Source organism: Artemia franciscana, unplaced genomic scaffold (genome assembly GCF_032884065.1).
Source record: "Artemia franciscana unplaced genomic scaffold, ASM3288406v1 Scaffold_1446, whole genome shotgun sequence".
In the NCBI taxonomy this organism is placed as follows: Eukaryota; Metazoa; Arthropoda; class Branchiopoda; order Anostraca; family Artemiidae; genus Artemia; species Artemia franciscana.
The window spans coordinates 23,337-38,491 of NW_027062834.1; the positions used below are offsets into that span (position 1 = coordinate 23,337).

At 34.9% G+C, this 15,155-nt stretch overlaps 1 protein-coding gene across 1 annotated transcript in view; it reads right to left on the reverse strand.

Moving 5' to 3' along the window:
• The window catches only part of LOC136042549 (myb-like protein X), a 90,819-nt gene that overhangs the window by 21,847 nt on the left and 53,817 nt on the right, over positions 1-15,155 (reverse strand). The window contains exons 6-7 of the mRNA XM_065727518.1: positions 10,600-10,755; positions 4,620-4,816 (exon numbers count right to left, since the gene is read on the reverse strand). Of these exons, the coding sequence (XP_065583590.1) occupies positions 4,620-4,816; positions 10,600-10,755 (353 nt within the window). The remainder of the gene's footprint in view (positions 1-4,619; positions 4,817-10,599; positions 10,756-15,155) is intronic.

Here is a 15,155-nt window from a genome sequence, read left to right on the forward strand (position 1 = left end):
ACCACGGGGAAAAAATCTATTGTATAGTTGTGGGGTGATTTTACCATTTTGTTTTAGCTGCTTTAATTCATTTATAATATTATTAGTGAACTGATCAGTAGGATCATGAGTTATTGTTTGATATGTAATTGTGTCATTTAAATGCGAAAGAATTTTGTTGTCATAGTCTGTTGTATTCATGACAACAAGTAAATTGCTTTTGTCTGCTTTAGTTATTATAATAGAAGGATCTTTTCGGAGATTAGATAGTATTTTTATGTCATGCAAATTTTCCGGTGTGGAATTGGTAGGAGGCTTAAACTTTTTTTGGCTATTATAGAGGATATTTATTAGACCAGATCTAACTTCATCCGGGTTAGAGACAGAAGGATAGTGTTTATGCAAAGCGGACTCTAGAGAGGAAACTATATCTGCCACAGGAACCTGTTTCGGTAGAAAAGAAAATTTTGGACCTTTTTCTAGTGTTTCGATTTCCTGGGGTTCCAATGTTTTAGAAGAGAGGTTAACGATAGCAGGCCCAGGAGTGAATCTTGGAGAATAAATACGGTTTCTCATCGACGATTCATTTCGTAAGCCTTCTAATTTTTTATAGAGGCGTTCCTTGGACAAGCGAAAATCGTGGCTAAACAAATTCCTTTCTAATCTAACAACTTGAGCAAAATCAACGGTGGACAGGTTTTCCAGCAAAAAAGTTTCCGACGATTTTCTCTCTGAAGAAATAATATGTCGTTTCTGTTGTTTGTCCTTAATAATATGGACTAGGGTTTTTTAACTGTAGTGTATGGGCAAATTGCGCTTCTTTTCGGGTATTTAAATGTAATTTATATCTTAAAGACTTAGGAATAAGGTTTTCCTTTCTACAGGATTCTAAAAATTTTTGTTGATTGATAATATTAGCATGTTTTTTACCTAGACTAATAAAATAAAAGATATCATAGGTCAACTGCTCCCCATAAGCTAGACAAAAATAGCGACGAAAACCACACTGCCTTTCCATAACAAACAAATACAACGTAGAAACAATAGGGCAAATTTTTTCAAGACAATGGAAATTATTTATGTAGATATTTTGGCCCTATGTCCAAGGGCCGTCTTCAGCACAATACAATACTATATATATATATATATATATAATATATGTATGACTACTTCTGGCATGAAAAAGTCAAAAAGAAGGTATAGAGAGGGTGGTAATTTACAAAACTTCATTTAATATAACTGTATCACGTGTAAGCTTCTCTAGGAGGCGAACGCTATGAAAGGAGTGGGGGAGGTACCAGCCGAAGAAGGGGGAGGGGATGTTGTTGAAAGGAAGGTACCAACTGAGGGATTCGTTTCCATTTTCTTACATTATACATGAATTGGCAGGTTATATTATTATCCATAACTATCTCAAGGTTCTTTAAGAAAAGAAAAATAAACTTAAAATTAGCCATTGTGTAATTTCTCCGATGTCAATTTGGTATTTTAGGGCAAACATTTTGCTTAAACGGTGGGCAATGGTGAATAATGACTGGAAAAGTCAATTAGCAGTTGATGGAGAGTTTGTTGAAGGATACTTGGTGGTAGGTTGGCATCAGGAAGCAATAACAAATTAGAGATATGATAATATTATACGGATTCCCCAGTACCGACGGGTAATTTTGGCTGGTTAGTATGCAATAAAAGAATAAAAGGGACAGCCAAAAAGTGAAAACAGCAATGATTAATATCAGTTTTGGCTAAAAAGCGGCCAAATTGGCTCCAAGGGCAAAGTGACAGAATGGCAAAAGTGACCAGTCTGCCAATGTAAAAAAAAACAAAAAAAACTGAATAACACTAGTCTAGCCTGTCAAAATTGTTAAAGCTGGCCTTCCCAAATTTCACTGAACTAAGAGGAAGAGAATAACAATAAATTAAGACCAACAACAATTAGCCACTAGTCACACTTGTAAGTTCTGGAATAGTGGACATAACTCTAAAATATGTCTAGAGCACATTTGTGGCCGATTCACCTAGTCCAGTGGTCGGCAAACTTATTTGCAAAAGAGTCAGATATGAACAGCATAATGATAAAAAGAAACGTGAGAGCCAAGTCAGTTTATTTGGATATATATACCTTCATAAAATTACGGGACCACTGAAAAAAACTCGATTTTATTCTGAATAATTTTTTTATATGTTATTAAAGAATATGACAAAGCCTGACAAACATTTACGTCGAAAAATATTCCCGCATCTCATTGGAAAGTGTGGGTATGTCAGGTTTGTATAATGTTATTACTAATACTAAACATCCTTCAGTGTTTTGTCCAATAATACGACTTCATTTACTGAACATAAAATTCCTCCTTGACTCCCCACAACCCCGATAAAAATTTCCTGAAAAATACCTTTTAAGAATACATTGAAAACGGATACTATCAAAGTTTTTATATTTGCCTTCACAATGCAAATATTAGGGGTATCGAAACCCTCCCCCTCTTAAAATTTTCCGTCACTAACATTACCTGCTCTTCATAAAATTGCACCGTAGAAAGTGAAGTACAATCTTAAGAAATGTAGATTCATATTGTTAAGCTAAATTACCTTATCTTAATTTCTCTCTGGCTAATTGTGCACAATTTTGGGTTGTATCTTCCGGATAGATTGTTTAAACTATTGAAATTGACCCTATTTCTTGTGCGTTTGTTTTTCATTTTGATCATAAAATAAGCAAGGTTTTTGCTAGCTTCATTTTTAACTTTTCAGTTAATAATATACAAAATTGTTTTTTGATTTGTCATTTTGAAATCTTATAGATAATTCAGAGCCACAAATGAAGAGCCAAACAGCGAACTGTGGCTCAAGACCCGCCCTTACCGAGCCTCAGCCTAGTCTTTCAAATGAAAAATCATCTAAGACTACAGTATTAGTTGAGAGTATTATATTTAAAACTTCCGGTACAATATAATCACACAAAATTAGTTTTATCACATATCCGGTCAGATCTAAATAAACCTGGTCAGTTCTGAATTATCGGCAAAATTCATGCCCCAATTCTTGAATTTATGAGAAGGACATGTTTTCATCTATTGACAAAAAAAAGGTGTAATTTTGCGAATGATCCAAACGTTTGTATAAAACCTATCAATTTCAAAAAAGATACAAAAGCAAAAGAAGAGTAAGACTAAATTTTATAGTCAATATCTTAGGACAGGAGAATTAAAGGAAACGACAGGAGGAGAAAATAACTGCGTCGTAATAATTAGAGGCTTGTTCATATCGTTCCAGTCAAGAAGCTGATAAAAAAAAGCTGATAATTCCAGCATTTTATTTAGGTCTAGTCGACAAAATACGTGTTTCATTTGTTCTGCTATAACTGTTGCTGACCTGGTTTCTGAGAATTTGCACTTTGTAAAATCAAAAAGAGGGACGGATGAACATTAATTCCTTTGCGAAAGACTTTCAGTTTTATTAATCACCTTGAGGAAGAGTTTGTGTTCTGTGCTCGTGCCAAGTTGGTGCAAAACTGCAAGATTAGCGTAGCTATACTTCTTACAGTTACAACTTTGGCAAATTAGAAATAATTTTTTTTCTGTTCTTGTACAGAGTAATTAGAAGAAATGATAGGACAAAAAAAGGAATGCATTTTTATACCTATTACATTTTTCTTTTCAGCCAAAAATTTCATAGAACAAGTGAAGACAATTGTCCCTTTGAAACTAAGCCTCACTGCTCAACTTACGACAGTGTGTCTTTATAAGCCTCCCTATGGTTAGCTAATGTGAAGTTTTAAGCTAAATTTGAGGCTCTGAAAGTTCAGCTGTTACCTTTTTCAGAAACAAAGCATAATTCATTTTATTGAATCTTTAGTTACAGAATCTTTAGTTAGTTTTCCAAACACGTCCAATGTTCTTTTCAAATTTTTCGTTTTCCACTTTCAAAGGCTAGGAGTCCAATTATTCATCAACAAATACGGGATTCATAATGGAATAGTCGTTCAGTTAAGTTCAGGCAGTTTAAAAGAATTATTGAATTATGCCACTGTAAACCAAAGATGCCTACAATGCCGTAAACCCTTCATGCTTTAGGAGGAAAGGCCAGTCTCTAATCAAATAAAAGAACAGCAAAAGGTAATTTCAGTACAAACTGAAATCTACATCAATATCTTTTGTCGATACACGACTCCCGCACTTTCGTAACCAGCCCAGTTTGTAAATCCTTTTAGTATGTTTTAGCTGATTGAGTCAACTCACCCGGGAGAAGACCCTGATCATCGTCACGCAGTTGAAAGTAAAATTAAAAGAGTGGCTCTACATCAGCAAACAATCGCATCAATTAGGGGTGTGTGTGTGTGACATTTCCCTCTTTCAGTTCTTTACTTCGTCCCTAGATTTTGAGAATTACATAATTCTTGTTTCGGACGGGGGGGGGGGGGAGAGGGGGGTATTCTCATGAAAAATAAAAAATTGCTTTCCCCTTAGATCTTCGTGAGTTGAAGCCACTGTTAAATAGCCTAACACCCTTTAATTACTTTAAAATTTACAGTTCTAAATTCAAGGCAAAAACGGGTCAATTTTGACCATTCATTGTAATAGTTGTAAAAAAGAAATGATCCACTGTTATCCTAGACCGAGAAGAAAAATACACCAGCTTACCATTGATGGTGTAAATTGCAATGAAGTTGTACTATCCCCAGCTGTATTTTGGTTGGCAGAATAATTTTCTAGCTGGACTGGAAGATATCCGAGCTTCTGGTGCTTTTGAAAATAGTTTTTTCTTTTGTTTTTTTTTGATTTGTTTTTGAATTTTCCTTCACATCCACTAAAAGTACGGCTTAGATTCAAAACGTCATCTGCAAAAGTTATTAAAGACAAGTTAAATCCACGGTGAATACAACTAAAATTAACAGAATTTTGGGCATTTAAAACAGAGTTATTAAATAAAGAAGGTGAGGTAAGGCCACCTTGACGGTGGCCTTCCTCACCAAACGAACAAAACAAAATTTAACGAAAATTAATAGTAAAACTGGCAGAATAATATTTTCAAGGTATTGAGATTATGTCTCTGTCTTAGTCACTAAATGAGAGTTAATTTTATTAACAGTAAAATCTACTGGACAAAAGGCTCAAGAAAAAAGAAACAAAAAGTAAGAGGGATACTCTTTGGTGAAAATAAAACCAACATTGTTTAGTTCCGCTCCTCCCCAGCACAATCCTCTAAACTTTCTATAGAACAATCACAATAAGATACGCATAGATGATTAAGGGTGAAAAAAAAGTATCATTCAACAAAAAAAAGGCAATTTCTAGATAAAAAGGCAATTCAGACTTTTTTCTTTATCTCTGTTTCTTTCACGTGAATTCGTAGTGAAAAATAGTCATATTGGGACTAGAATGGCTCTGTGATTCAAGAATCATGGATACCACTCCGCGAGACTTAAGGAGGTGAGTTCGCCCCAACGTAGCATGGCTTGAAGTGTGCAAGAATGTAATTGCATTGGTCTAGTTTTAGTAAGTTAATATATAAGAAAACTGAAACATATCAGTAAAAAGTAATATAAAAAAGTCCCCCCATCACCCAAGAAACGTAAAATAAACACGAAGTGCATAATGTTGGGAAGATGTTTTCGGAGAAAAGGGGCCTTATTCCGAATATCCTACCCCGCGTGACAAAACATTATATACATCACAAAAAAAGGATTGCTCCTATAAATTATTTTTTAAATTCAGCAAAAAAGCTTTTGTCATTCACTTTAAGACTATTTAATAAAATTCAGTTTGTTTAATTATCAATATTATTTAATAAATTTTTGAGAATTATTCAATAAAGTTACGATTATTACCATCTATATATATATAAAAATAAGTTGTCTGTCTGTCTGTCTGTGGATCAGGTGACGTCATGTTTCTGTGTTGACTGACGTCATGAAATTATTTGTCGTCATTTTTGCTTTGACGGTGACGTCATTAACGGTATTTGAACGCAAAACCGCGCAGTTAGATGAAAATCCACCTGGACAGCGAGAATCAAAACATATCAAAACTGAAAATGATAGCGATGATGATTGGGTTTGGGATTTTGACTTGGATAAGGTCATCAATGCCTACCAGATTTAAGTTAAAAAAACAAAGGTTCGTCGATATGTACTTCATAGTGACGCTGAAAAATAAAGAAGAAAAAGAGAACTGAAAAAAGAAAAAAGGTAAAAAACTAAAAAAAAAACTAAAAAGAAAAAACACTCAAAGAGAAATTACAGACCGGGACACAAATGACGACCGAGACAGAGGGAATATAAGTGACGACCGGGAACCTCAAAGAGAAATTACAGACTGGGACACCCGGACACAAATCACGACCGGGACACAGGGAATATAAATGACGACCGGGACACAGGGACACAACTACAACGGGGACGCCGGGGGCACAGGCGGGATATATAAATGACGACCGGGACACAGGGATTGTTCGAATAGAAATTACAGACCGGGACACAAATGACGACCGGGACACCGGGACACAGGGAATATAAATGACGACCGGGACACTCAAAGAGAAATTACAAACTGGGACACCGGGACACAAATGACGACCGGGACACAGGGAATATAAATGACGACCGGGACACAGGGACACATCATTAGAATAATGAGGTATAGATCTGAATACGGATTTTTTTTCCCATGGACAATTATGTGTTGCATGTTCAAGAGTCAGTAAACCTGACAATCTATTTATATGCACAGACAATGGGACAGCGAAGAATGTTGTATATTCGCATGTTTTACGTAGTTAAAAATATATATTTATATCTATCTCTATTCACAGGTCGGACACAGGGACACAACTACAATGGCGCGTAACGACTTACGCGCGCGGGGGGGCTTGGGGGGGCGCGAAGCGCCCCACCAACTAGGTGTTGGGGTGGCGCGAAGCGCCACCCCAACAGCTAGTAGTTCAATAAAAATACAATTTTCTTTTTAAATTAAACATCTTTACGAAAGCTGACGATTATACAAAATTAATATTTGATTAGCAAAAAAGACACATGTCCTTATGATTAGGTATCAGATAACTTTGGTTAGTAGATACTACGCGCTTAAAAATACTGAAGTGAAAGTGCTTATAGCTGCAACCAAGTCTGATCTTTTCCGAGTCTTTACAATAGGGAAAATTAGAACCAAAAGGCAAAACGTTGACGTGGTAATTGAGATATGCGTTCGGTCTAGATTTTGTTTAGAGAGGAGTAGAAGGGGAAGGAGTAAAATACCAATGAGAGAAGTGGGGAACTGGCGATGCTGCCTTATTTTACCCCTATTTGGGGATGATTTTTCCGTTATATGAAACATTTTACTTTTTTAGCTTCTAAGGAGAAGCTACCCTCTTGACTCCTTTTTTCTAAGAAATCAGTTGGCACTCTATAAAATTTAGCATAAAAAAGAAATCTACTGCTATATTTTTGCAGCACTGAAAAACACCCAAAAATCAACTACTTCTGATTACGAAAACAAAACATTTAGACTTAAAACACATTAGCCCTAATACTACTGCTGCTACTATTAGTCGACAAAAGTTGACAAAAGTTTTCTAAAACATCAAGAACTAAGGGCATAAGAAGGATTTACGTCATAATACAGAAATTGCTCTGAGATAAGCCACATGAAAGTAGAAAAAAAGAATTTGAACAAAGAAATATATCAGTTAAGCTTATAATGTTTACTTTAGTATCTTAAGTTTTTATCAATGTAATTCAAATTATCACGATTATTCTACTAGGAGCTCTGAACAGTTGACTAGTGATGTCAGGCATACAACGCGATTTGGGTTTATGATTAAACATGAAGGTGTTGATATTTGGAACTCAATTCCAGAGAGTGTTTGGTGGACTGAAAACCTTATGTTATTTAAAGGAAGCAAATAAACTATTTTTTGAATAAATTGTAAATTGTATTGGTTAAAAATTTGTCTTTTTGTTTCTTTCTTTTTTAAGATGAGAGATGACAGTTTAGAGATTGCATAGTGTTTCGTCTGTTTTGTCTGTTTTTTGTTTTGTTTTTTTTCTTTGCGTATTTCTTTGATTTTGAATGAATAGTTATCATTTATATGTTGTTGTTTTGCTGCTGAACAGGGACATTTTAAGTCCCTAAATTTAGCAGCATATTGTTGATTGTAAGTCATAATTTTAGTAGTTTTTTCGGATGGAATAAACGCATACCTACCTACCTACCTACCTAGTAAAAAAAAAATCTCAAGTTGAATAAAACAGTTATAACACGGAATCAGTTTCAGTATGATGAAAGTGAACTCGAAATTTTCAATTTGAATGGGAATTTAGAATTGTGAATTCGAAATTTGCACACAACTGCAAATGTGACGAGCAAAAAATTATAAAAATTAATTCGGTGGGCACCTATATAAAATTCCATAAAGGAAAATGGATGCTTGTTTCACTTCAAAACTGTTTAGTTTCCGCTTTTTTTTCAACAGTAACTAAAGGAAACTAAACTTTTTAACAGTAACTAAAGGATGGAAGGAAAATGGATGCTTTTTTTTACTTCAAAACTGCTTTGTTTCCGCTTTTTTTTCAACAGTAACTAAAGGAAACTAAACTTTTTAACAGTAACTAAAGGATGGAAGGAAAATGGATGCTTGTTTCACTTCAAAACTGTTTTGTTTCCGCTTTTTTTCAACAGTAACTAAAGGAAACTAAACTTTTTAACAGTAACTAAAGGATGGAAGGAAAATGGATGCTTGTTTTACTTCAAAACTGTTTTGTTTCCGCTTTTTTTTCAACAGTAACTAAAGGAAACTAAACTTTTTAACAGTAACTAAAGGATGGAAGGAAAATGGATGCTTGTTTTACTTCAAAACTGCTTTGTTTCCGCTTTTTTTTCAACAGTAACTAAAGGAAACTAAACTTTTTAACAGTAACTAAAGGATGGAAGGAAAATGGATGCTTGTTTTACTTCAAAACTGTTTTGTTTCCGCTTTTTTCAACAGTAACTAAAGGAAACTAAACTTTTTAACAGTAACTAAAGGATGGAAGGAAAATGGATGCTTGTTTTACTTCAAAACTGTTTTGTTTCCGCTTTTTTTCAACAGTAACTAAAGGAAACTAAACTTTTTAACAGTAACTAAAGGATGGAAGGAAAATGGATGCTTGTTTTACTTCAAAACTGCTTTGTTTCCGCTTTTTTTTCAACAGTAACTAAAGGAAACTAAACTTTTTAACAGTAACTAAAGGATGGAAGGAAAATGGATGCTTGTTTTACTTCAAAACTGCTTTGTTTCCGCTTTTTTTCAACAGTAACTAAAGGGAACTAAACTTTTTAACAGTAACTAAAGGATGGAAGGAAAATGGAAGCTTTTTTCACTTCAAAACTGTTTTGTTTCCGATTTTTTTTCAACAGTAACTAAAGGAAACTAAACTTTTTAACAGTAACTAAAGGATGGAAGGAAAATGGATGCTTGTTTCACTTCAAAACTGTTTTGTTTCTGCTTTTTTTTCAACAGTAACTAAAGGAAACTAAACTTATTAGCAGTAACTAAAGGATGGAAGGAAAATGGATGCTTGTTTTACTTCAAAACTGCTTTGTTTCCGCTTTTTTTTCAACAGTAACTAAAGGAAACTAAACTTTTTAACAGTAACTAAAGGATGGAAGGAAAATGGATGCTTGTTTCACTTCAAAACTGTTTTGTTTCCGCTTTCTTTTTCAACAGTAACTAAAGGAAACTAAACTTTTTAACAGTAACTAAAGGATGGAAGGAAAATGGATGCTTGTTTTACTTCAAAACTGCTTTGTTTCCGCTTTTTTTTAACAGTTACTAAAAATAAATTTTCACCTAATTTCATAGAAATAGTAGCATATGCACAACAGTAACAAACTTGTATTATTGATTCCTTTTTACTTTTTTAATTTAAATATTTACTTTTATTCTTTTTAAGGCTACTCGAAAAATAAAAGAAAAACAAACGAAAATTGATAGCAAAACTGGTAGAATAATATTTTCAAGGTATCGAGATTATGTCTCTGTCTTAGTCACTAAATGAGAGTTAATTTTATTAGCAGTAAAATGTACTGGACAAAAGGCCCAAGAAAAAATACTCTTTGGTGAAAATAAAACAAACATTATTTAGTTCCATTCATCCACAACACAATCCTCTAAACCTTCTATCGAACAATCACAATAAGATACGAATAGATGATTAAAGTGTCCAAATGAAGTGAATATGGAAGCACTGTAAGTATAGTTTATATATAGTAGTACATATAATACTACAACTACTACTAGCAACTCACTATAGCACCAAGCCGCCAGAGACAAACACAGCTACGCACTGTCTTCATACATCCCAATCTATTCAAAACCTCCCTCTTTACACCATCCCAAGAATATCCCATTTCCCCTAAATCTTACCTTACCACATCTTTCCATCCCATTTACGGACGACCTACTATCTTTTAGCCATAGACGTTTGCCCGACAAGGACGATATTTGGCAATTTGCCATCCTTCATCCACAGAAGATTTCCTAGCCAACTCAAACTTTTTCTCATTTTAGTCTAAGAAAGTGCGATTGAATATATAGCAAATATAGTAGTGTATTTAAAAAACAAACATAAAAATTTAAACTTACCGGCAGCATCTTTAGATTTTTGCTTAATTTCCTCAATTACATGATCAAATATCCTTCTCTCATCGTCTTTGTGAATTGTTGAGTAAATACCTATATTGGGATTGCATAGATCTGCTTCTCTGTTTTTCAAATCTGTTGCTTTGCTGCAAAATGTATCTACAAGAAATACATATTGTTATTTTCAACACCATTTACCGCATATGCGGTTGCCATTGAATTCTTTGAATATACCTAGATACAAAAATAAAATCCTTTTTTGGTGTAAAATAGGAGTAAACAAAATGGGTTGTTGATTAGTGCAATTCTGTTTGGCCAGTAGGAAACATCAAAACCATTATTGCTTTTTCATTCAAATAACTAGAAGATTAGCAAATGAAAAATGCCAACTATCTCTAGTGTCAATACTTTAACGCAAGAGAAATACTATGTAAAAACGTACAGCTAAACGGCAGCAAAGCAAAAAGTTACCCAAGAATAAGCATTGATAGACAAACTTGAGATTAACTGTCAACCGACAAATCTAAAATTGCCTGTGACTGGTTTTTAGCTTCATCCACAAGAACTGATATTAGGGATCTCAAGGACATATTTTTATTCGTTAGAAATGCAATTTTAGTATTAAGGCTAGTAACTTTAGAACATTATTTCGACTGGGACACCTCTAATTTGGAAACACAGAAGTCTAGCGCTGTTAGCTTATCATTCACCATGTCAAGTTACTTTCTATTTTCTTGAATGGCTGCTAGCACTTGGTTAAAATTTTTTGAAAAAGTATCCATGGTAACTAGGGCAATCGAGCTTCCGTTGCTAGTAACTGTAGAATTCAAAGAGATTGAAAGATTGACCCCCTTCAAAGAGGGGGTCTTCGCCAAGACGATTACGTTTGCGATTACGCCCCATATAAAATTGAGATTAAAATTAAGATTAGATATTCGCCTACCTCGAGTAAGATAAATTATTTACCCACGGTGATTATATAATGCTATTGGCTTTGACCGTTAGTTAGTGGTATGACCGACATCAGGCAGTAACAGAAACACCTGGTAACAACAGCAACATGAACAGAAGATAAATTCATAAATAATCGCCACAACAGCAAAAAAAAACGTAGGCTTTAGAATTCTATAAGATAAACTGGCCTCACTCCTACACTGATAACAGGCACCCTCACACAAACTGTGGCATCAGTCAAACAAGAGCATGATGATGATCAGTCAATCACATAATAATTCCATATGAAAACTAAACATCCACGTTAATTCAAGCTGGTTTCACAATAAGTTATCCTTTTTTTCTTGCAACATAATCTGATAATAAAAGGCATTTATTTAATAGATAGATGCTCACACTATGGCTGATGAATGAGAACAGGATCATGGAAGTATGAGAACGCACCGAAAATTTTGAATGTTAAATTAAAAGTCACACTAGCTATAGAAAAAGGGATTGTGCAGTACTGACAGTACCAAGACAAGATTCATTGACATGAATGTACGATAAGAAAGCATAAGTGACACCATTGTACCACTAAACAATTAAAGATTTTTAAAACTTCAAAAAATAGGGGAAATTTTGTTTACAAATGTGAAAAACAAAGTAAAAATAAAATTACTAAGTAGTGATACAAAAAAGACGGAAAAATATATAGGAAATGGACAGTAACTTATGAACGTAGGTTTTAAGAGGAAGCAAATTTATAGGGGATTTTTTTAGTAGCTTTCCCATCTTTTAAAACTATGCTGAATTACTATTATCCTTTTTTTATTAATAGGATTAACTCACTCACTGTAGCGCTAATAATTCTTACAGATCTATCCAAAGGAGCCAAAAATAGGGCTCAATATAAACAGTCTTTCATGGAGAACAAACCACCAGGTAAAGCTTTTTGCCTAGAAATTAAAAAATAAATTTTGTCTAGTGACTTCTCATAGAAGATGATCGGGACGAATAAGACTGTTAAAAGTGGTTCGTCTCAAGTCTGTCAAACATCCTAAACTGTTTTGCCGGGCTAACCATGGTTTAGAATAGAATAGGTTTTATTTGTACAATCTCTCGTAGTCATATAACTAAATGGCGCTTGTGCTTACAAAAAAAGGATTAAATCAAACAACGAAAAAAACAGACGAAGAATAGGATTAAATCAACAAATGTTATAATTTGATACAAAGAAAGGGATGAATGAGTTGGAAAAATGATTTGTGCATGAAGAAGGTGCTGCTAATGTTCTTCGACTTCGGTCAATTTTCTTCGACCTAGTATTTCGATGTTTCACTAAAACTGGTAGTATCGATCTGTGTTTATCACTTCTGAGAAGCTATTGGCCAAATTTAAGGATCAAACTGAGACGACGCTCTTGAAGAGAGGGAATTTGTAAAGTGGATAATGCTAACTTATATCCAGTAAAAGTATCGCATAATATTACTTTGACTGCTCTTTTTTGTATTGACTCAAGCTGGTCACTTAGGTAAATAGTGTTATTAACTTGTGGGTCCCATACATGGTCGGATGTAAGTGAGTCAGGCTATCCTTAGTTGTGCCACTGAGAAACCAAAATGACACATTAGTATAAGTTTGCACATCGCACTATTTGCCTTTTTGATAATTGTATCGATATGAAGGCTGAAAGAGCAGTTGATGCTAAACTTGACACCAAACACTACTGCCAAAGATTCACTAGGATAAGGAGGAGGAGGGCACACAACGTCTTTCTTCAGGGGATTAAAGCGAAGGATTTTAGTCTTTCCTTCGTTGATATGGAAGCTGTTCGCAGTACATGCATCTTTAAAGTTGTTGATTATTTCGTTACAGAATTGGGGAACAGCCTCAGACTTCTTTACAATGTACTTCAGTAGGACTGACAAGTCGTCTACATACTTAAGTCTTTCTTCATAGCCGAAAAGGATGAAATTTATCACTGCCAAAAACAGTAAATTAGTGAGCTTAGTACCTTGTGGGGCTCCGCATGTAAGCTCGACCCATTCGGAGTCGGTATCTCCTGGGAAAAGACTGTAAACGCACTGATAGCGGGATTGTAAAAATTATATCACTAAAAGGAGAACATGTTTGTGCACACCCATGGTACGTAGATTTGTGATAGTAGTGGAATAGCAAATAAGATTAAAAGCCTTTCAGTAGTCTACGAGGAGAAGGTCGACTATAGCACTTCCTCGGTCAAGCCACTCGACAATGAGATAGTACATCCTACTGCTAACTGCTAAATAAGCAGTTGCGCTGCTGCCTCTTAAGCGTCTATACTGATACGGGTCTAGATGTTAAGAGACCTGTGACATAAGTTTGCGGTAAATAAACGTTTCTGCAACTTTAGAAAGGTTCGGAGCTAGATATAGGCCGGAGTTGATCACAAGATTTTGGACATCTTACTTTTGAATAATGCGGACACATGCTCTTTTCCAAGCACTAGGGAATACTTGCTGACGGAAACATTGGTTTCCGTCAGATTGGAAGCAGAAAAATGGCGAATTCGCGTAACAGCTTTACTGGAAGCTCACCTGTGTAGAACGCACAGTTCACTTTCAGTCTTAGGAATTCCTTATAAACAGTGAATTCAGAGACTTCACATACGTCATCAATCTTTGCACTAGCAATGATAGTATCAATTTCTGATTTGGTGATTGATGGAAATGTGGTGTAAACGTCAGCAAAAAAAGAATTGACTTCATTAGCTGAGGTCAAGGTACCATCCTCTTTTAACAGCCTTAGATTTCTGAGTGTCGTCTTACCGGTAAGTCTTTTTACTGTGGAATGCCATTTGTTGGTGTCTATTGCGAGTAAGGGAGTAATTTTATCCCTCACATACTGTCTCTTGGTGCGCTTGTTCAGTTTAACAATATGATTACGCAACCTGGCTGAAGCGACGGTATCACCAGCGATATGAAGGTGACAACGGTTTTTTATTAAATTCTTTAGATCATTGGTTATCCATGGTTTATCAGTGTTACTCACAGTAATAAGTTTTACGGGGAAACAAGTCTTAAACTGCTCCTGAAGCATAGTATTCAGCTTATTGACTTTGATATTAATATCCTGTTCAGAGCAAATGTCCTCTAACTGATAATTACCGATCCAGCGACTAAATGTAGATATCAAGTCCTCAGTAAGTGGTCGCACTGTATATTTGACTCGTTTTGGCCTCGGAATTGCCGAACTAGCTTCCCAGAAGATGATAAAGTGACCAGAATTCAGAAGAGGTCCTAGGGATCTCGGTGAGTAAAAAAAAGTCTGTCAAATTTTTAAAAATTAAGTAAAGTTTTTTGCCACTTTGATGGGAAGGTATTGTAACAGCTTGTCGCAAATCTTAAATATTTGAAACCCATTGCATATTAGTTTGATTAAAGTCTCCGGCAATAACAAAGCCAGGAGAGACATGCTTGTGGCGCATTTTGTCTACGAAAAACTGAATGGGTTCAATCTAATCTTATCAGTTTTTAGCGCTTTCAGGATAATAGACCGAAGCAACAATTAAACATGAAAATCTTTTTGATAAGCGTGCTGATTGTATTCGGTCCATAATATTTCGCGGTTGGAGTCAAAAGGCT